General features: G+C 44.5%; 1 protein-coding gene across 1 annotated transcript in view; it reads left to right on the top strand.

The window, feature by feature from the left end:
- LOC121543690 (myoD family inhibitor domain-containing protein) overlaps window positions 1-19,876 on the top strand; it is a 145,260-nt gene extending 125,384 nt beyond the window's left edge. The window contains exons 5-6 of the mRNA XM_041853798.2: window positions 17,620-17,680; window positions 18,802-19,876. Of these exons, the coding sequence (XP_041709732.1) occupies window positions 17,620-17,680; window positions 18,802-18,853 (113 nt within the window). The 3' untranslated portion in view covers window positions 18,854-19,876. The remainder of the gene's footprint in view (window positions 1-17,619; window positions 17,681-18,801) is intronic.
- The last annotated feature ends 2,282 nt before the right edge of the window (window positions 19,877-22,158 follow it).

Below are 22,158 nucleotides of genomic sequence, written 5' to 3'. Positions count from 1 at the left end.
TTTCTTTGTCTGGCGGTGAAGTGGAGGGGTAGGCAGAGCAGGGGAGATGTAAAACGCTGTCAGATAGGACCGTCAGTAGAGAGCCAAAGGAAACGGCGCCTGCCTGGCCGCACGGCGCCTTGAACGGTGTGATGGCGTGATGAAGAGGATAAGACCTGCCCAGCTAATTTGGGATAGACTGGTAAACGACGGCCACTGCACTGGAAAGATACCAGAGGGAGGGAGGGAGGGAGGGAGGGAGGGAGGGAGGGAGGGAGGGAGGGAGGGAGGGAGGGAGGGAGGGGAATAGGAGGGAGATGGAGAGAGGAGAGTGAAGGATGAGAGAGAGGGTGGGCTGGACCCTGCTGGCTTGGTGCCATCCCTGGTATCAGTGTGTTCCTCAGGGTGACACTCAGCAGCTTGTGTAATAATACCAGATATACAGTATCAGAACCTACAGATATTTAATTCACTGTTATCATGTTTGTCAGTTTACGTTGCTCATTAGGTTGTCATGGTGTACTGTATAGATTTGTGCCATGTATAATTCCTTGTGTGAATATTGACTATAACTGTTTAATAAGACTTCATTCATTGACGGTATATTTTGTTTCCCTTGTACTATATGCATAAAATATGGATAATTTAAATGGTATGGAGACTATTATGATTGGTTTCGCAACCAAATCTATGGGAGAATCCACAATGTGGGCAGTGAATCGAAAACATTCATTCATTACTTATTGTCCATTCTTTAGTCAAACGTAGTACTGGATGTCATTACAGTGGAGGAAAGGGCAGAGCAAGATGAAAGATGAAATAGCGATTTAGAAATATACACACATAAAAATTATTGCCGGAGCATGACAAAGAGTGAGATGAAATATCGTTTTTTACAGTTTGAGCAGATCGGCTGTGTAGTCTGCTGAGCTGTACCCTTTGTCTTAAATATCAAAGGCAACACGGACACGTTAACATTTCAATAATTCTACAACCACAGAAGGAGATAGATAGGGCACAATGAAAGAAGAGACCGAATGGGTGTGAAGTAGCACATATCAAAATAAAGAGCGAAGGAGAAAGAGAAAAGAGGTCCTTTTCCCTCCCTCCCTCACATCAGTGAACTGGTTCAGATTCACAGCCCTTGTACCATTCAGGAGATACAAAAGCGCTGTGTGGCGCTGTGCAGTCGAGGCCTAATTAAAATCCTTTAACGGACTGATCGAGAGAGAGGTGGGGAGAAAGGGGGAGAAGGAGTGAGGAGGGAACGGAACGAGAGCGAGAGAGAGGTGGGGGGAGAGAGAGAGGGGAAAGAGAGGGAGAGGGGAGAAAAGGAGAGATAGAGGGAGTGAGGAGAGAACAAAAAGAGAGAGGGGGAGATCGAGAATGGCACACATTCAGGGGCCAGGCAGGTTCAGGAGGGGCCCTGTCACCAGGCAGCAGAGGGGAGGTAGGGGTGCAGGCAGGGCTTCACACTGCAGACAGCTGCTCAGTGAGCTGGCTGGCCCCGGCTCTGACAGGACCTTACACAACTGCTGCAGCCACAACGCCCAATTTCACACACACGCTAATTGGTCCTTTGATGTGATGTCCCTTGAAAAGGTGGTAGAGAGATGGAATTGGAGGATCTCTCCTTTCATCCAGTGGTTCCCAGTGTTTATTTTTGAAAAATGTATGTTTTTTTTTCATCTGTTCGCTTGATCCCTTTTCAAACCTCGCTACAGCATGTAACCAAACTGTTAGCTCACATCACGGCTTCTCTTCGCAGGGTCATAACTTCTCAGACTAATTTTCAGTCACTAATTTTTCCAGCTGAATGGAAAAGGAAGTGGGGAGGCCAATCAGTGTGTGTGTACATGTATGTGTGTGTACATGTACTGTATGATGCAACTGCGTACGTGTGTGTATCAGCTTGTGTACCTGTGCTGTAGCAATCAGACTGTAGCAGACAGGGGTGTGGTGAACCCCCTGCCACCATCACTGATCAAATGGAACAACAAGGGAAACTCCTGCTAATGCAGGGAGCTGTTTAGCAGCCGGGCCTCCTTTTGAAATGATGATGATAATGGATTCAGTTCCGCTCATTAATGGAGTCCGAGTGCTCATTAGAGCCCACAAACAAGCTGGCCGGTCAGCCACTGGAAATGCCAAGTGCCCCTACCTACCTACCTACCTAGCGCCCCCATCTCTCTATTTGTTTGAGGAGGACCATGTTTTCGCCATTTGAGGAGGACCATGTTCTCACCCCTCTCTGTGCTCCAGACCTCCGCCCCTCCAGCCCTGCCGACCTCCCCCCGGCATCAAAGCAGAGGGAGGCCAAGGAACGCACACTGGCAGGGCCCTCCGCCTCCTCCTCTCTTCCTCCTCTCCTCTTCCTCCTCTCCGCCTCACTTCCTCTCAGGGCATCAGGGTCACAGTATCAAGAGGGTTGAAATCGATTCCCTCTTTTCTGTCCCTTTAGCCTTGTATTGAAAGCTTTTCAAAGCCTGGAGCACGTTTGCACCTGCTTAGCAATTGAGGAGAGTGGTATTTACTGTATTTACCATTTCCTATGTACAGTTGTTGTTCATTTTTCATCATTTTCTCTCATTTCCCATTGCAGGTTGTAGATTTGGAAAATAAAAGCTCCATTGTACGAAATGAGGGTTAAAAAAAGATGAGAATTCTTAGAAATGTATTCTCTTATTCATTCTGCCATTTTGGCTCTTCTCTTCTGTGTCTGAGTCATGTGTGACAATGACTGAGGCCAGAGGAGGAGGTTCCATTAATCTCACCCTCCTGTACCTCTGTCTTCCCTCCTCACACCAATGGTGACACCAGACAGGCAGGCTACTCCCTCCTTCTCCTGACTGCGTCACTACAATCTCCTCTCAACAAGTAGGACACCAAGGGGTCCATTACTTTATATCACAGGAGATTGCAGAGTCTAAAGACAATATCTTAAGCATATATTATTTTTTTCAAGAAGTTGAGTTACAGTATTTGTTGTTTTCCAGTATATCTGATCCTGTAGTTTGGTATTAATTAACCTCCCTATACCACGTGTTGTTTGGTAGAGACATTGATTTCACTGTACTTTTGCCTCTGCATTGATTTCTCTTTGGGGTTTTAGGCTGGGTATCTGTAAAGCATTTTGTGACAACTGCTGATACGTTTGATTGATACATTTGATTAATGAAGTTGATTTCAACCTAAATATTTTTGTTGTAATCATTTGATGATCTTCTATCAACAATTTACCAATTGCTGTTGGATCAAACATGTTTACCGTATTTACCGTATTGGCAGCGTTCACCTCATTGTGGCAAATCAGTTCCATAGATTAAGAAATGGATTTGATTCTATTGACTGTTTGTTTCCTTCTTTAATCATATCCCCAGTCAAATTGAGCAATATGTCAGAATACTCAACCATATCTGCTCAGTTTTCATAAATCTGTAAGTGAAATGACAACATCTTGTCATGAACTTTAGAAAATACCTTTGGTTTTCAGAGAGGTGGAAGTTGCTTGGGTCCATCAGAACCATACAAGGGCCCTGGCATATAGAACACTGATAATGAGATGCACAATATTCTCAATGACTTTGTCTTGTAATTTTCAAGTTAGAATATAATGTACAAAATCTGTTTTCAAGGTGTGATTTTTCATTCATTTGTATGTTATCCATTCAATTAAAATTTTACTACCATCGTCTTTGTATTTCGTTGCATTATAATTTTCATTTTGAAAGATACTGTATCAATCACATTATCCCAATTACACAATGCCTCATAACTAGAAATATAATGTGGGTTTTCTGTTTTTTATGTATTTACTCCGTCTAAGCAACAGAAGAGAGGGAGAAGTTTCAAGAAACATTCCCTGCATTTCACATGAAAGAGATATTTGATCATATTTTCCTTATTTTTGTCTTAAAGAGAGAAGCTCACCAATGAAGTCACAGCCCATTAAAGTCAAGCAAAATTATCAGGGTTGCATTAGGAGGCTTTAAAAAGAAATATGTATCATGCATGTGGATATGCATAAACATGACTGAAGAGCTTAAGTAGAAAATGAGATCTGATGCCTTACTGAAGAAGAAACCCGTGCTCGGAATGCATTTACATTTAAATATTCATATCATTATAATACTGAGGAATATGGAATGACTGTATGATATTTTATTGAGGAGGTTTTAAAAATGAATGCTGTCCCTACTCCTTAATAAAAATCCATGCCTTGCCTTCACTCTAAGTAGTCAGACTGAAAACTGAAGGTTCTCTCTCTCTCTTTGGTGCTGGCTGAGCCAGTGAAGGAAGACGGTTACAGGTCCTTCGGTGCCCATTTCGTTACCATGGTGTCTATACTCAAAGCATTGTCTTTAAAAGCACAGTTCCAGCATTGTTTGCTTTTTCCTTGAGGTCGCCTCCCGTACAGACACGCGTGTGTTTTTGAAAATACTTTTAAGGGGTTTGCTTCAGATTGCTAGATTCACTTATACATGCACATACTATACTCCGTGACGAATACACACATACGATCAGACACGCATGCACGCACACACATACACACACTGTAGACATTCACACAATTATCGGTGCAGTGCTTTATGAGTGAGTTGTACTGTTAGACAGGCAGTTTTAGGTGGTGTGACGTGGGTTGAGATTGGTCTCCTCTGACATTGAGCTCACCAGAGGACAGGGAGACAGGGATGGGGTACTTGGGTATCTTTCTTCCTGCCTCAAGAGCTCAGACTCTTGGAAACCATGTATAAGTAATGTTGTTTTCTCGTCCACGTTATCCATTTAATTAAATGTAAGGATGATATTTGGGTACTCTCATTGACCAGAATCCAAGAGTAAGTCCACAGCATAACGTATAGCAATTCAGTATCTTATTATCAATTCACCACATTATCATCCATCTTTCTTTTATCCTCATTTACAACCTGGCTTTAAACAATGCCGACCTGAGGCCCTCTCACGGCAAAATTCAAAGTATTAATATCTATTCAAAAAGAAAAGAGAGGAGAAGGTGGAGGGAGGGAGGAGGAGGAGAGAAGGGAAAATAAATTGCATTCCCTTTCCTAACAGGAGATCTCACTAATTATGCTGTTTGAGTCGTTGCAAAGGCTGCGGCAGCGTCTGTGTGCTGAAAGGACCTGCATGCGTTAAGTGAACCCTGAGACTAGGGGGCCTCCTGCCAGAGCACAGAGCAGGTTGGGCTGTCCCAGATCCTGCCTGTTGTTAATTATCTTTTGTTTGCCCTTGATAATCCGCCAGCCCGGTGTGCCTGTAAAAAGCCTCTCTGATTCACAGGCTCTCTAAGTGTAAAAAAAACAATGGCATTGTCATTACCACATCATCAGAGCATTATAAATAATGAATGAAAGGCCAGGGCTGCCTATTGCGTTAAGCAGAGAGGCAGGAGTTTATGAAAAAGACTTGTGTGAATCGATTAAATTACAGCTATTATTATTTCTCTTTTGATGTAGTGTATCAGAGTAATTAAATTTAAAAACAAAACAAATTAAACGAGCAAGGAAGAGAGGATTCTTTCCTTTATGAAACGTTATAGAATCAAATTTATGTTACAGGGAAATCATGTCGACGGTGCTTAATGTATTATTCTAAATAAATTTTGGGGGAAAACATTCATGTTGTACATTCCTTAGGAAGATCATTAGGCTTGGAATAAAGTGTTAATTTTCCACATGGCCAAACTTTAATATGTGACCTTTGTGTGTGTGTGTGTGTGTGTGAATATGCATATGTACGTGCGTGCCTGCGTGTTAATGCATTCCTGTTTGTGTGTGTGCTTGTGCGTGTGTGTGCGTGTGTGTGCGTGCATGCGTCACAGTGAATAAAACCCTCTGTGTGATAACCTAACCATTAGAAGTCAGACTCATATTTCCACTCTTCTTTGTCCCCGATGTCGCTTTATGATCTGCATAAATCTGCCAGAGAAACGTATCAAGTCGCAACGTGCACACCTGCTCAAACCTATTGGACCATTAGTTTACAACTCCACCCTGGCCTTTTCTGTCAGAAAACACACACGGAACGGCATTGGTTATTTATTACACGCTCATGAATCAAACTTCTCTTTGATACGAGTGTCATGATAAATATGCAGAAAGAAAATGGCCGCCGTCTTTAAGCCTGTCCTTGGTGTCAACATGGTGTTTGTGATACGCCGCATCAAAGGCTTTGTCACGGGATTATAGTGTTGAAGGGAGGGCTGGCGTGTTGGAGGAAGGTAATTATCTGTATGTTAATGGACATCTCCCATTCTTTATGGGTACGTCTCCGCTGTCTCCCTCTGTAGCACCCCAGTTCATGTGTTTGGTGGGGGGGTGGGGGTTGGGTTGATATGACATGTATAGCAATGATCCTAATTTGTTCGGGGGAAGTTTTCAAACTGTGGAAACGATGTTATTACACTTCACCACAATTGCTGCTTGGTGTAATGTGCTATTTTCCATGCCAGGCACCGGATTTTCGCAGATGGAAATTAAGGGAGAAAATTGCCACTAACTACTCAATTACAGCGCTTGATGGTGGCGCTGACCCAGGTTGGCAGCAATGGCAACACCGAGCCAATCGCGTCGCGGCGCAGATGGCATTACATTAGAATGGGGAAAGAGGACAATTGCACATATTCGTCGGAGAAAGAGATTGGAATAACCTCAGATGCTTTGGCTTCATATTGAACAATTAAGTGGCGCGATAGGATTTTATGGGATATTTTGGAGGCACGGTGCATACTGGATACGTAGTGGAAACAAAGGAACTGTCCTTGGATTTTGAATCTGACAATTAAATGTGCAATGTTTTAACTACGATATGTTGTCACTCCTTTTCTTGAAGATTAAAGAAACATTGTATTGTGAGTCCGGAATCTACAGTTTACTATGCCATTTCATGCCCCAGCCTTAAACACTTTGCATGAATTTTCAGCCCCAGAGTTCTCCCTTCCCTGTACCGTCATGTAGAAGTCAGCCTAAAATGTATATCTTCTTACATTTTTTCCAAAAACCTCACTTGCTTATTTGGAACAGAGTTTCTACTCCGTTGCCATAGCCGTACCTTGGCAAATGTTTTTGATTTCTTAATTTTTTTCAATGTTTATGCTGTATTTGCGGGGAATGAATCGGTGGGTCATGATTTAATCAGTGTAATATTTCACATTAAGCACATGTTTGTGCTGTGTGTCATATGTTTACCCAGCTGGTCTAAGATAATCTCTATAGCACCACCTAACTCGGTAATGTAATTACTGGATTCATTTTCCAGGGATAACTCTCGGTTACATGAAACTGCACATTTAGCTAGAGCTCCTTTTACTGCTCCTTTTACCACCAGAGCATAGAGAAAACAAGCACCAATGCCAGAAATAGTCCCAGTAGAGTTGGTTGTATCTGAAACGTGGAAGTCTTAGGATGTTTCTTGTGGTAAAGTGGCTCTGACAGTATCTGTGACCTATAATCACAGCTAACCGCAGGTAGCCGCCCTGAGAGTGTGTTTTCTCCTGCCAAAGCCCATGTGTTTACATTGTGGTTGCAGAGAGAGAAGTCTCACTGATTGTACTCCGGCACTTGTACTCTTGTAGGCCACAGAAACCCCAATAGGGTCGATATACTCATAAATCTCTTGTTTATCACCAGATCAATGGCGACACTTGAAAGCAGAGAGGTAGACTAATTGTTTTAGGAATACTCCCCTCATCACATTGAGTTCCAAGAAATTGAAAATACTATTTTGACTCTGAACCAACAAACTGGCGTAGAGAAGATCCAGTCAAGATGCTGAGGAGGTCTGAAGCTGTGTGTGTGTTGTTCTGGTAATGTGTGTGTTTGTGTATTTGTGTGTTTGTGTGTGTGTGTGTGTGTGTGTGGTGACAGACAGTAATGCTGATGGGAGTCAAACAGGGAAGGAACTGGAGCCACTTACCTCAGGCAAATGGCTGCAGCATAAGCAGCACTTTTTAGCCGAGGAGGGCACTTTTTGACTTTAAAGTTAAGTCGCAGTATTTATTCCAGTATATCATTAATAACACTGATTCGTTGACTTTATTATCGTACCCTTTTCAACTGAACCCCACTGTTTGCCTATGCTTTGTCACTGGAGGGGGGCAAAACACACACCGTTCCTATTACATATTCAGTAGGAATAGGACATCAAAACAGTTATATCATTAAAATGCTTACCATTTGTGGCCTTTATATGACTAGAATATACTGTATATTTAAATCCCCTTCCTCCCAGAGCCCAAAACAAAGGGTAGTGTAGTTCTTTATAGTAATAGAGAGCGGTGTCCCCAGGTTCCTGTGTGGGACTTACCTTTAGGGATCAATTATGTGGCCGAGGGCCCTTTTTAAAAAATAACTCCACCTGATTAAAACGCCAGGCGTTTCCCGCTGGTCCATTTGTATGGAGTGCCTGGCTCTCGCCACAGCTATTTATTAGCATATTGTATTTTTAAAGGTCAGTTTCTGTTATACATGGCCAATCTATCTGGAGTAGGTCACAGTAAGAGATTCACTATCTATTGTTCTGAAACCGATTCTTTCTATTCGAAAAGTAAAACGTAAAACGTATGCGCATTTTACCCCCTTAGACAGTACATGAGTTAGTGGTATTGATATTAGCCTGTGGATTACAAACCACAAGAGGCAATAGCTGGCTCCCATTGTGGGGAATCGGATCATGAAACACCATTACAGCCAATAAGGTTTTTCTTTTACACCAGTGCATAAGGAAATACACCCAGTAGCACCCAGGCTGTTATCTGTACATCAGTTGTCTCTGAGCGGCTTACAAAAGAAGGGAGCATGTTCAACACTGCCACGGATCAAAGAGGGCCAGAAGCTGCTTTAGAAGGTAGTAGCATCGAGTGTTCCCTTTTCCATTCCTCTCAATGAAGCTGTTGGAAAGAAAGAGAGAGAGAGAGTATCAAACAGTAGCATGGCCCTCCGCTCCATTGTGACAGCAGACGGGACCTGGCTGCTTGGTGGGTGCTTCAGAAGTGGTAAGTGGTGCTGGGTCCCTGTAGGGTCTATTAGACATCATCTGACTCCCACCGGCGTTGAGGGGAGAGAGAGAGAGAAGAGGAGATGGGAGGCCACTGTGTTGTGTTGCTGGAACTGATGATGTGAGCTTGGAGCTCCATGTTCAGGCTACTTCAACCATACTTTATTGTCTTTATTAGCCTTCTGTAGGAGAGATTGGGGGGGGGGGTCCATTCACACACAAAAGTCAGGCAATTCTGGAGACATGTGAAATGACATCTATTTACTGTAATGCTGTTTCACCCCCCTCCCCCCTCTCTCTCTCTCTCTCCCGTTACATTTAAAAATGAAATGCTGTCAGCTGTTGTTCAGTACATGCAACATAATTACGCCTCCTGCTCCAACAGCCAGGTACAGTAAATAGCCTTAAGAACCTTCCATCAGGCAACAACAATGCAACATACTTGAGATCATAAATGTAATCATGGTATTGGCTCTGATGGCTACAAGTGCAATTACTGTACCACATAGCAAGCCAGGTATGGAGAATTAGCGCTGCCGTGTTGCTGTTTAGTCCTTGGCTTTTCCAAAATGGCACCCTATTCCTTTTATAGTGCACTATGGCACCCTATTGCCTATGTAGTGCACTCATGTAGTGGGATTAATAAGAGCATCTGTGCTAAATCCATATTACAGCGTTCAGGACCAATAAATGTTTCTCTCCAAAGGCTTCCAAAGGTCTATCACACTACTGTCTCTGCCCATGGAAGGGAGAAACATGAACTATGATGCGCTATGCAATTCAACAACTCTGTCCCAATGGAAATATAAGCAGATACGTTTGTAGATGAAACAGTGGGACACTCTTTTCTCTCTTGGAGACCGTTAAAGAGATCCTCTTTATCATAAACACTTTTATTAGAAAACAAAGAAGGTATGTTGTAGCTAATGATTTTAAAACGCTTGCCTGTTGAAGTTTTTAAAGACAGAGAAATCATTTGAGCAGCTCCGTTTGTCAGGTTTGTACTGATATTCAGAGAGATGTAGTGCTGTAGAGGGCTACACTCAGCAGACAGACAAAATATATGTACGCACACACTGAGCAGACAGACAGAATAGATGTCCTGGAGTGCATTCTGCAGACGTAAGGAGGATATACTGTACAGTAAGTCAAAGGAAAAAGTGCATAGGTGAGCATTGTAACTGATAAGACATCAGGAGCCAGGGTGGCAAAAAATTTGCATAAAAAAAACTCCTTTAACCAGAAACTGCCCTTTTGACTAATTTAAGGAGAACCATGGGGGATGATCTGTGCATTTCGAGAGTGAGGGAGGGAGACACACTCCTGTTTTAAATCATTTAAGCAGAGATTCAACAACTCTCACCAGCTTGGACGATTCTGCATTGATGTAGTGAGTGAGAAAAGGACTGTGTGTGTGTGTGTGTTTATATGAGTGTGTGTGTGCAGTGTGTCTTTTCCTGCTGAAGGCTCACAGTGCATCCTAGTGCGTCTGGGCTCTACCTTTCTGTCAGGGTGTTGGGTGGAGAGACAGAGGAGCGGCTTGCCAATTAATCAAAGTCAGATGTGGCTGAATGCCTGGAGTCACTGCTGATCCCTGCCCCACCTAGCTCTGTTCTCCCTCACTGTCTGTCTGTCTGTCTGTCTGTCTGCCAAAACTATACCACTCAGAGCTGGGGAGAGCCTGCAGGGCTGAAGCTAACTCACACACAGAGAGATATACAGTATATATATATACACACACACACACACAAATACTGCACACACACTGCAGAGCTTTGCCAGGTTAGCACCGACTGTTCAAGCACTCTGTTCATTCACATCGTGTTCACATTCAAGTCCAAACGGATGTAGACAGGACTTGTAAATGTGTTGAAGTCAGATAGGTCTTATTCATCAGAGGCAAGCGTATACACTTGTCTGGCTGAGAGTTAGAGGGATTCTTTCACATCCTGTAAGTGCCTGTGTTCTATGCTTTCTATCATACTTAAACCACTAATTTAATACACTGTACATCAAGCGACCCCTGGTTTAAGTTAGTGTTTAAAAGGGTAAAACAAAAGCGAAAGCCGTAACAGCAACCACATCATTTTAATCTAGTGCAAAGGATAATTCTGCACTTTAAACAGGAGAAGTGCTCTCTGCAGCCAGTAGCCAGTTGGAGTGAGCAGGACAAATGTATGGGCTAAAGACAGGCTAATAGTGGTTCTATAAGAGCTGTGTAATTGCTATGGAATTGGAGTGGAAGAGAAAACTGTCACAGCCTGTATCAGAGAATGGGCTTCATACTTAGCATATCAGTATTTCTGTACAACGTTACAACTAATAACTGCTACGGACAGTTTTTTTCTGTCCATTTTCAGTCTTGTGATGTTGCTCCTCTATTTCCAGTCTGTCAGATATAGCCTCTGACATCCTGTGTGTGTGTGTGAGAGAGAGAGAGAGAAAGAGAGAGAGAGAGAGAGAGAAAGAGAGAGAGAGTGATATAGCCACGGCTGATATAAAGACATTAGAGGCTCGTCACTGAGGCTAGCCAGACGTGAAATCTATTCATTAATCAGAGAGCTAGCCTCGTCACATTGATTTCCTGTTTCACCATCTTTCACCGTCGTTCTCCGTTTTAAGAAGATGTTACTGAGGTTGGACCCAGGACACGTCTAAACTATCACTGCTTTGAAGGACTGATGACTTCCTATTGAAATGGTGCCATTGTACTGTTCTGTTAGGCCAGGAGGGATGTAGACTGTATGTATGGTTGGAAGGACTGAGTGACCTTAATAGTTCTGTCCTGTGCTAACGACAGTGATGTATCGACAATGCTTATGATCAGGTGTTACATTTGATTGATTAAATGTATTGATTTATTGAATGCTTGATCAATCCAATCATAGATTCATGTATTGATAATTGGGCAGCAACCGCCATGTTTTACCAGCCTCTCGCTCACTCTCCAGCCGTGGGTATCAAGGACAACAAACATTATGTGGGAAAAGAAACTGAAACAAACTTGGCATTACCCCAACCCTCTTACCCCCTACCCCTCCACCCCCGCCCATATTTAACCCAGCTCAATTTACCCGCCTCCATGAAACAATACTTGTGATCAGTGTGTAATAGCACGTTATTAACCCCAATTACCACAATTAAGCTCCAGCTGCCACTGCAGGCCTGCTTTGATGGCTTAATTAATCTGTGTTCGAGTGAAGAGGGCCATGGCACATTGCTTTGTTGTGTACCCCCCTCCCCCCCCCGCCCCCACACCCACCCATAGTTTCCCACCAACCAAGCACCAGGCCTTGACCGAGCCATGTAGCCTTCTCTACCCCTCCACCCCGCTAACAGCATCAACATCTGCTGGAACAAAACATATCCTCTCCTCCACTCGCCTACTCTCCTCTGGCTGGCAGACAAATGCCTCCACTCTGGCAGAATGAAAGGCAACCCTCTGCTCTGTGATGTTTCATAATGAAAGCTACAAGCCCCTTGGCATGGTGCCTGCCTGTCTTATTGGGGATGGAGGAGGGAGGGCTTGGATAGCTGCCCAGTTTGTTCTGTTCGTTTGCGGCGCTCTGGCTAATTGCTTAATTGATGCATTGTTTTTACTGACGATACGGATTTCCCCCCACACAGACAAAAGGCATTACACACTATTAGCCAGTCATGGTTCCTTTCAGCCGGCTGTGTTAAAGATTTAAGGCCTAATGTGATCGTCAGTTTTAATTGAGGGGAGGAGGCACTTGATGTTGCATAATACGAGACTGAATTAAAACCGAACCACGTCCTCCTGTTTGCATTCCACAACAGCCCCAGTAAGCAAGACAAACAAGGATCTTTCCCAGCGCCAAAACATGTTGAAAGGAGCTAGTTTATGGCCTTTACCCGAAACACATATCAGCAGGGGAAGAAATTACTAATGTGCTTTTTGTCAGGCTGGGCATTAACCCTAAATGACTGGTATATAACGATGTCTTTGCTGGGCCTATAACCCACTTTAACTAGGTATTTACAGAGGAGATGTCTCTAGTCGAGAGATAAATAAATGCCATTTAGTTAGTGTACACTATTTGTACATTACAATATTTGCTGTAGTGTTGGAGCTCTTTAATTAGTAGGGTAAGGGTTAATAAAGGTGTCCTTTGTGAGAGGAGAGAAAGGCTGTGTGTGTGTGTGTGTGTGTGTTGCCACAGGAGAGAACTCTGTTTAATGCATTCCCTTTTCTCTCGGAGTGTGTCATTTCCCCTCAGACACACACACACACACACACACACACACACTCCTCCCTAGCCTCCTTGCCTCCCCACCCTGCATATTCCCACTGAAGTCTGGGATAAAGAGGTGTTTTCCCCTCTATCCATGTGTTTGTCCCTAGACCCCTCCGAGAGCATTCCCATTCCAGGAAGCCTGTATGTCCTCCTGCCAGAGGAGAGACTGGGGAACAGTCGGGATAAAGAAAAGGAAGCATCGGGCCACAGAGAGAGAGAGTGGGGGAGAGAGAGAGAGAGACACTTCACTTATTCATCATCATTGTCAGTGTTCATCCTGAGGAGGAAACCAGCCCACAGAGCTGTAAACACAGAGGCACAAGTCTGGAGTCACATCACAACCTGGGGAATAACAAGTGTAGTGCACTCACATCACGGACAAACACACACACACACACACACTGGATGTCAAAGGACTGACATGGAATGAGAGAGTGTATATTCTGTGCTGTGAGATGATGGGAAGCAGGGAAAACAGACAAGACAGTCTGGGACAAGGATCACATTGATCTCCACAGTATGTAAACGTCTGTTATACCATTATCAAAGAAACAGCACAACTTTGATTCCGGAGCATGATAAATTGATTTCTGTACTTTCACTCTCCACTGAATATTAATTGAAATGGGTACATGAAAAAAAAAAAAAAGATAACCTGTGTCTACTCCTGAAGAAATGTGCTGAAGGATCGGATTTCGGTAGCGTGATCGTAAAAATAGCATCCCCTGCGAACACGTTTGCTATTATCTCAGTGTGGCAGCGCCGCCTGTTCTCTCCCCCCTATGGCGACGGACACAAGCATTTACATGAAGTCCTTGCGGGAGAGGAAATTACAAGTATTGGGATTTGCTTTTCTGCTGCGTTTATTGCATTATCATAATGTGGCAGTTCAGGTGACCGAAGAGAGACAGGGAGACTGCATCCAGGCTGAGGGAGTCTGGGAGGCTCTGAGAGGCTCTGTCTCTACAGATATACAGTAGTAGGCCCCCTCTTGCCACTTTCTTTTTCTGTCTCTTTCTCTCTCATTCTCTTTCTCTCTCTTTCTCCATCTCTCTCTTTGGATGTCCTCTGCACCACTGTTCTGCATCCTCTTCCTTTTCTTCTCTCCCTCTGTAGCTCCCTCTCTCTTTCTGGTTATCCCTAAGGTTCTCTCTATCTCGCTCTCTCGCTCTGTCTGTCTGTCTGTCTGTCAGGTCTGTCAGGTCTGTGGATTTCCTCCCTACCCCAGGCCTCTGAAGAGCAGCATGCCCACACAGGCTTGGCTCACTGGGCCTGCTACTGTACAGCTGCTGTCATCCCTCATCTCTAGGACATGCTCCTTCCATGCAGATGCTTAGTGATACCCCCCATGTGTGTGTCTGTGTATGGGTTATGTGTGTGTGTGTGTGTGTGTCGGCATTTAGAGCCAGTGTGTGATTTTTGCTACAACAGCACCCTCTCCTCTCAATGCATTGTAGCCACAGCTGTTGTAATCTATTAATGAACACACACATGGGAGGGAGAGAGGTGGAGGACATTGAGGGGAGTCTTTACATTTTAGGGCAGTTTTTTATTTATTACAACACCTGTGCAATGTAATGTGTGTGCAGTGTTTCCCTTGTGGAGGCATTGAGATGTGATGGAGCTTGGGCTTTTTACACGCACAGCACAAAACACACACACACACACACACACACACACACACACACACCAACACAGACCTGGAATCAGATGTGTTGCTAGCTTACATCCATACCTTTGTGTCAGTATTTGCCTTGTTTTCTTCATATGGATTTTTATTTTACAGCAGATGATTTGTGTTCCCCCCACCATGCCAGAGCCAGAGTGTATGCCCACTCACTCCATTATTCCTTCTCATCTCCCTCTCTTCCCCCTCGTTATTTCACCTCCCACTCCTTTGCATGGCTCTGCCTGTGTGTGTGGAGATGTGGCGGTTTGATCATGGGTTCTCTGTTTGAGCGCTATGGAGGTGATTTGTTACAGGAGACTCACTACAATGTGCACTTCATAAGGCCCCTTCAGGATGCTGTGCTCTCCACGCTCTCAGAACCAAATCAATGAGAGGGAGGGAGAGGGAGGGAGGGAGAAAGAATGAGAGGGCCTGCTTCGTATACGTTAACACTGCGAGAGAGCGAGAGTCTCACCCTTGTTCCCTGGGTCCCGCTCATACATTATGTCCTTTGAACTGTGCATACCTCATTAGGCCAGTGGGTTATGTTAGCAGCTAGTAATTGATTTGGTACATATTCATCATGTTTTGATTTTACTCTCCTTTGTGTCCAGTCGATGCTAGGCTTTAATTTCTAAGTAACGCATGTTTTTTTCAGCAAACAGACTTCACATCAGCGAACACGAATAGGGACTCGCTAAGCCAGCTAACTTGCCTAAATATTCTAAAATAACTTCAATAAATATTCTGGTCTAATTGACTCAGCAATTAAAACACAGATCTAAGCTTTCTTAATGAAGCGTAAAGTCAATAGTTAGTTCTGGTTGTTTATCAAAGTTAGCTGGCTAACTCATTGAATTTGCTTTAGTATACCCCTCTGCTTGCCAAGTTGATCAAGACTTACTGTAGTGTGAGGTATTTGTCTCCAATATGAATTTCCATCCAGAGAAAACAAACTATACAAAATGTCACATTCTGCAATATCTTATGTTAGCAGCTTTGAGTTCTCAGAGGGCTGATCAAATAGTTTATTTGACTAGTTGATGAAAACCCTGCTGCACGCAGTTTTCTCTAGCAAGGAAAAAAAAAACTGCAGAAACCGTCCGCATCTCGCTTGTGTGCATCTCCCTTAACGAATGAGTCACAATCAATTAGCTAACAAGATATTCAAAACAGCATTTAACATTTACAGCTACCATTTACCACATCAGAGGGGAGTTGTTATGAATATTTAAAAAATGTATGGTGTTTATGGTAAATGTGTTGCTTATCTCTTTAAACTGTTTATAAATTCTAATGCGAGGTCTTTGGACTCCTGCCGTTTGGGTTTGTTAGTATTTAGCTGGGATCGGCAGGGAAGTGATGGGGAATAAGCAAGAGGCCTGGAGAGATTGCTAACTCAGACCTCTGATGTGCAAATGAGCTTGGCTCTCGATTAGGTTTTTATAAAACAGCAACATTGAAATGAATGGAATGCGGAGGAAACATGTTTATTTCAGCTAAGATTAGCATACTGTACTGATTTAGTGTAGTGATGAAATGCTGGCCTCTTGGTACAGCGGAGAGGGTTATGAAATTACTGTAAACCTCTTATTTTCATTATTTGTTGTGCTGTGTGGGGAACTCTGTGTGACCTCCTATAGCGCTGCACTGCAATTCTACTAGCTAATGAGTTAGAAACTTGCTCTAAACCAAAACGAAATACTACAACTATAGACCACTGTCTAATGGGGGTAAAACTGCAAAACCTTCCCAGAGGCCCACACTGTGCCGCGTTTGAATTAGCAACTTCCCACACACATCAACGCAGACCAGAACCCAATTGTTGGTGGATGCCGGCATGTGTGTTTGGGCAACATAGTTTTGGTCATTGGTTTCCAAAAAGACACAGCATGATCGTTTCTCCCTTCATACAGGAACAGCTTGAGTCAGACTTTGATTAAAAAAGGAAATGGGATCGAAGCTCAGCTCAGAGTCTTCTCTTCCTGGGCGGTGGGAGCCCGTCAGGGCCTGGGGGAATCTGATTGGGATCTGGCTGATTTGACTAGATTAAGATATCGTCGTAATTAGAGACATGGTAGAGCGTCACTGTAGATAGCAGCTCCCTCCATCCAGGCACTCGCAAAACAGAACTGCATGATGGGAGGTGAGCTTAGGTCGGTGGGCGGGCTGGGGTGGGGGTAGAGTGACAGGAGAGCAGTCAGTGTGTCACTAACTAGAGCCTGTGTGTGACTGTTATGCATCTCACATCATGTCATATTAAGGACACCAAAATACGTGTAATGGGGTGGGAGTAATTTTGGAGCCCTGGATAAACATGAGCCTCACTAATTACTGAACTGAACGAGCGTTATTACTTTTAGACTTCATTTAGTCAAGCTAATTGACTGACGTCAGACCAAACTGCCAGTCTAATATAATCACTGAACAGCTCTCTCTCTCTCTCTCTCTCTCTCTCTCTCTCTCTCTCTCTTGTATCTCTTTCAGTGCCAACTTTGTCTAAAGAACTAAAGTAATAATTTGGCTTTTCCTATTTTGATCGGAATTAAGAAAGAAAAAAAATGACTAAGAGTTAGCTAATGAACTAATATTCAGTGACGGGTGCTGCTGTGTGTTATTAGCTGAGGCCTGTCCAGATAAGCCTGTTTTTCAGAGCTGCATTCTTCAGGTGAAAAATAATTCCTCTGTGTGACATTTCAGAGACCGGCGCCCTCGGGGCACGGAGGCAGAGGAGGAACGGAGGAGAGAGGAATCGGACAGGGTAATTGCACCGTGGTTTCCCCTTACTAAATTAACCTCAGCTTGCGGAAATGTATTGGCCTGCTGTTTTTGAAAATTATTTAAACTTGCCGTTATTTCCGATGTTGAGCGTCTTCTGGGAGTTAGCGCTCTCTGTTTCTGACAGGCGCCTGATTTAAGTTTGAGGGGGATGTTTTGGAGAGGCGACAGGGCCGGAGGTAATTCATCTCAGACAGGCTCCTAGCTTTAGGAACATTTTAACTGCTCACCTGTGGAAATATACATAGTGCCGCATAGCCTTGACAACTGGGTTAAGTCAATATACTCGGGCAGGTCAGAGCAGGGACATATACTATACACCATCTATGGCTGATTTACACTATACACTGGGACCAGAGCCAAATGAAATTGATCTTTTAGCTGTTTTCTTTCTTTCACTCTGTTTGGGTACAGTATCCCCCTCCTTTTTTTGTTCCCTCCATCCATCGCTCTCCAGTCCTCGGTTCTGCTCGAGACCGTGCTAGTTTAATAGTGTTAATAATAGTCGTAATTTAGCTTGCATTTACATTGCATCTCTCGTTGCGTGGTCTCAGGCCAGCTCTTGTTATGGGGGTAAGCTCATTCAGCGCAGCCAATGTGTACTGTAGCACCTGGATGCTGTTTCAGCTGCACTGATTTTGCGCCAGAACGCTTCCTGCACATTTGTTACCCCGTCATAACTGTCACACACACACACACACACGCACACCGCATATGGTCTGAATGAGTGCCCTTTATGGCACATTAAAAAGGATTGTGTGAAAATCAAATGTGCACAGTACTAATACTTGAATGGTGAAAAAGAATATAAAGACATGTTGAACCATTAGTTTCTTGAACCCAGGCCCATCTCTAAAATGTCCAAGGTGACGCTTTAGATAGGTGTTAAGATAAATGGGGACATATCTCTTATACACCTTTCTTCCGCTCATATCACCCCTATAGCATATTCAATTATTTATTGTTCAGTACAGGGAAACTAATGCTTGAAAGTGTCCCTTTTGATGGTGATGGGTTCCGGTGCTGAAATATGTTGGCCATCAGGCTATTGAAGCGGGGACGCTTTTGAATAAATATCAATCTTGGATTCTCTCTCACTTTCAGACAATTGTCCAAATCACCCAGCGAAGACAGGAGACGGCCTGCAAGAAACTGACAACGAGCCAGGATGGACGGTCATGGGACCATGATTTACATCATGTCTGGCATTTTAGACCGTCTGAAGGAGAAAGTATCAGTCAGCTTTATTTGACTTTACTCTCTCTCTCCCTGTTCGTTGGCGCTGTGCCCCACCCCTCCTCTCCTCTCTGACAGGCCCTGGAGACATCCTAGTGTGTCTGCATGTAAGGGGTCGCTCTCTCTCCCTCGCTCTGTCTCTCTTTGGATTGCTGCCAATTTACCAGTGCAGCCCATGACGAGGAGGGGAGGGGAGACGGACGAGTCTCGTTCTGCTCTGAGCGAGGAGGTTTGTTGTCTGCACCCCATCACCCCCCTCCTACCCTACGGTCATCCCCGCTGTTACCCCCCACCCTCTGCCCCAATGCCAATTTGTGAATCAGCTTATGATAATGGCGTGATCATAATGAAATGGGGAGTGGCAGCTAACAGCGCTGCTGACCTTTCAGTAGAAGCGACAGTAACAGCCCCCCCCCAACCCCGTAATAAGGTCTGTTGAGTAAGCAACTTACAAGCCAAGGTTATCGCTCTCAAAAAATAAAAAGGATGTTCTGAGTCGAAAAACTTCCCCGAGTGGAGTGTGTTGCTGGCCGCCGCTGCTTCGGCAGCCCGTTATGCTGATGCTGGGCGGTTTTAGGAGGGCGGGTGGTGCCGGATCCCTGCAGACATTCGTAATGCATCAGATAGAGGAGCATCAATCTCTCGTGAAGTGCCCTGAATTTAACACAGCCAGAGGCAACGAGGAAAACGAGAGAGGTTAAATGTTCTTTATTTATTCCCCACTGAATTCCTTTTGGGAGGGTTGGAAGGGCTACATTCATACGCCATCTCTGTCTTTTAGCCGGTTCTGATTTCATTTGCTGGCTTTTGTGATTCTCTGCCTTTTTCATATGGCATAACAGGGCAGTCAGTATGATATTTCATACAGTTCTCACCAACTCCTCACAGACACAGTAACCAGGATAGGAGCAATGTAATCACAACATAATGGAGACACTTATAGCGAGAGCAGAGGAGAGTAAGGGAGACTGTATTGAGTTTGTTTTTTGAAATTATCCCTGTCTCTGTGTAAGAGTCCTTCTCTCCAGTTTTGTTCATACAAAGTTGTGACCTCTCTTGAAAGTTCCAGCTAACTTGTGTTTGACCTTCATTGTGCCGTCTAGGTAGCACTGCTTCCCTTCCATTCATTTGGGAGCCAAAGAGTTCAAAATGGAGTGCTGTGTAGGCCTCAGCACTCTGTCGCATAATAACCACCCCACCCATGGTCCTTCCCCATGGCCCACGGCCCCCACGGTGCTTCAAAGTGCTTCTCTCTCTCTGAGCACAAGCGAAAGAAGCCTCCTCAGGAGTTGTTTTTCCTCCAGATAAATAAAACATGTATGGGTTTTCCTCTTCACCCCGGCCCTCGCCCAGGCGTTACAGCCTGTAATACACACTTCTTCTTCACACTCCTCTCAGCCTGTTGACCTCTTTTTTTAATTGGCAGAACATGAAGAAGGGAGGAGAGCAGCTACCTGGAGCCTGACAACAAACAAGCATGCTGCAAATGACAGTTATTTTCACATAAATCTTCCTTTTGTGTGTGTGTGTACTTGTAGGTGTGCGGGCGTACTTTGTGTGTACACACACGTGGAGGAGGAGGTGGGGCCGAGAAGCGATTATCAATCTTCATTTTGTAATTTATGAAGGCCGGTTGTCAGGCATCCAGCAGCGTCTGAAACAACTCATTCTAGCGTGCTACGGGGGGAACCCGAGGGTATCTGTGCCTCCTGTCACCCTCTCCTCTCCGCCGCTGCTACTGCTGCTGTCAGCTCTTCCTGCCTGCTCCTCCGCAGCCTGCCCAGGGGCGTCAGGGAGAGGAAGAGACCCACCGAGGATTAACCCCTCGCCACCCACGGCAGGTGCTGAGGCAGCCGAGGCAGTCGGGCATCCACACTCATTAAGGAAGAGGGGAGAGGGCAGTGGGTACAGAGCGGAGCGGCGACAAACGTCGGAGGAAACAAGTCCCCCACCACACAGGCGACAACACAGCGGAACACTGTCACAGGAGGAGGCTCACCGTTCCCTCTCTCGTCTCAGTCCCTCTTCCTTCTTTCCGCCCTCCTCTCCAGTCTCCCCCCTCTCCTTTCCCCAGGCCTCTCTCTCTCTGCTCCCTGTCTCTCAACCAGTCAGCACGGCCCTACCTGGGAGAGCAGAGCTGGGTACTGCATGGTGGCTATGCTACGATAATGCTGCAGTACACCATGGACAAGCTGGTCCTGATAATTGTTTTACCCTGCATGTCCCACGCTCGCAAGAGATGGCATCAATTGGCCATTTGACCTGTAACAGTGGGAGCCTTGCTCTCTCTCTGGCTCTTTGACCAGGGTTGATGGATGCTGATTGCACCGTCTAATTGTTCAAGATGCCTGGGACAGACAGACAAAAAAACAAGGCTCATTGCTCAGCACTGGGAGTCGGTGGAGATGACACTTTTCAGGTTTGAGGTTTCAAGTTTTAGGCCCACTTTAGTGGGCATAACTACGTCTAACTACTTCTGATTTTCTCACGCCCAACTCTTTTTGAAGGAAGAGGGTAATAAATACAGCATGAGTTAGAGCTTTAAAATCTCAGTAAGCGCAATTACTGCTGGTTTCAACATTGCAGTTTAGATCAAACTTAATTAGCCAGTGCCTGGACATAGCATAGGGCTTCAGACCAGCACAGTTCTTAAATTCTTAATCTTTAAAGAGCAACTGCCCCTAAAAAGTAACTAATCCCTTTGAAAACGGCCTATGTGGCATCGATAATATATGAGTCATAAACATTTATTCTAGTGTCAAAATTGACTACAAAGTGCAAATAGCATAAATTTGTTCATAAAGTCAGTCTTGTCGAAAACTGAATTTGGAACCTCAGTGCGTCACAACGAGTAAATGAAGATTGGGTTTGGAATACAATCATGTCAATAAATCATGCCCCCTTATTGCCAAGCTGCACGTGCAAGTTGCCCCTCTGCCCACTTCGCTTCCCTTCATTGAATGGGGCGCCGTTGTTTCATCGCCCCCCAACACGTTCAAAGGACAGCAGACTGAAAAGCCCTATATGTGCAGTCGCAAAAACCAACAAGCGCTATGATGAAACGGGCTCTCATGAGGACCGCCAAAGGAATGGAAGACCGAGTTACCTCTGCTGCAGAGGATAAGTTCATTAGAGTTACCAGCCTCAGAAATTGCAGCCCAAATAAATGCTTCACAGAGATCAAGGCACATACACATCTCAACATCAACTGTTCAGAGGGGACTG

Source organism: Coregonus clupeaformis, unplaced genomic scaffold (genome assembly GCF_020615455.1).
Source record: "Coregonus clupeaformis isolate EN_2021a unplaced genomic scaffold, ASM2061545v1 scaf0234, whole genome shotgun sequence".
NCBI lineage: Eukaryota > Metazoa > Chordata > Actinopteri > Salmoniformes > Salmonidae > Coregonus > Coregonus clupeaformis.
This window is presented reverse-complemented; position numbering and strand designations above follow the sequence as displayed.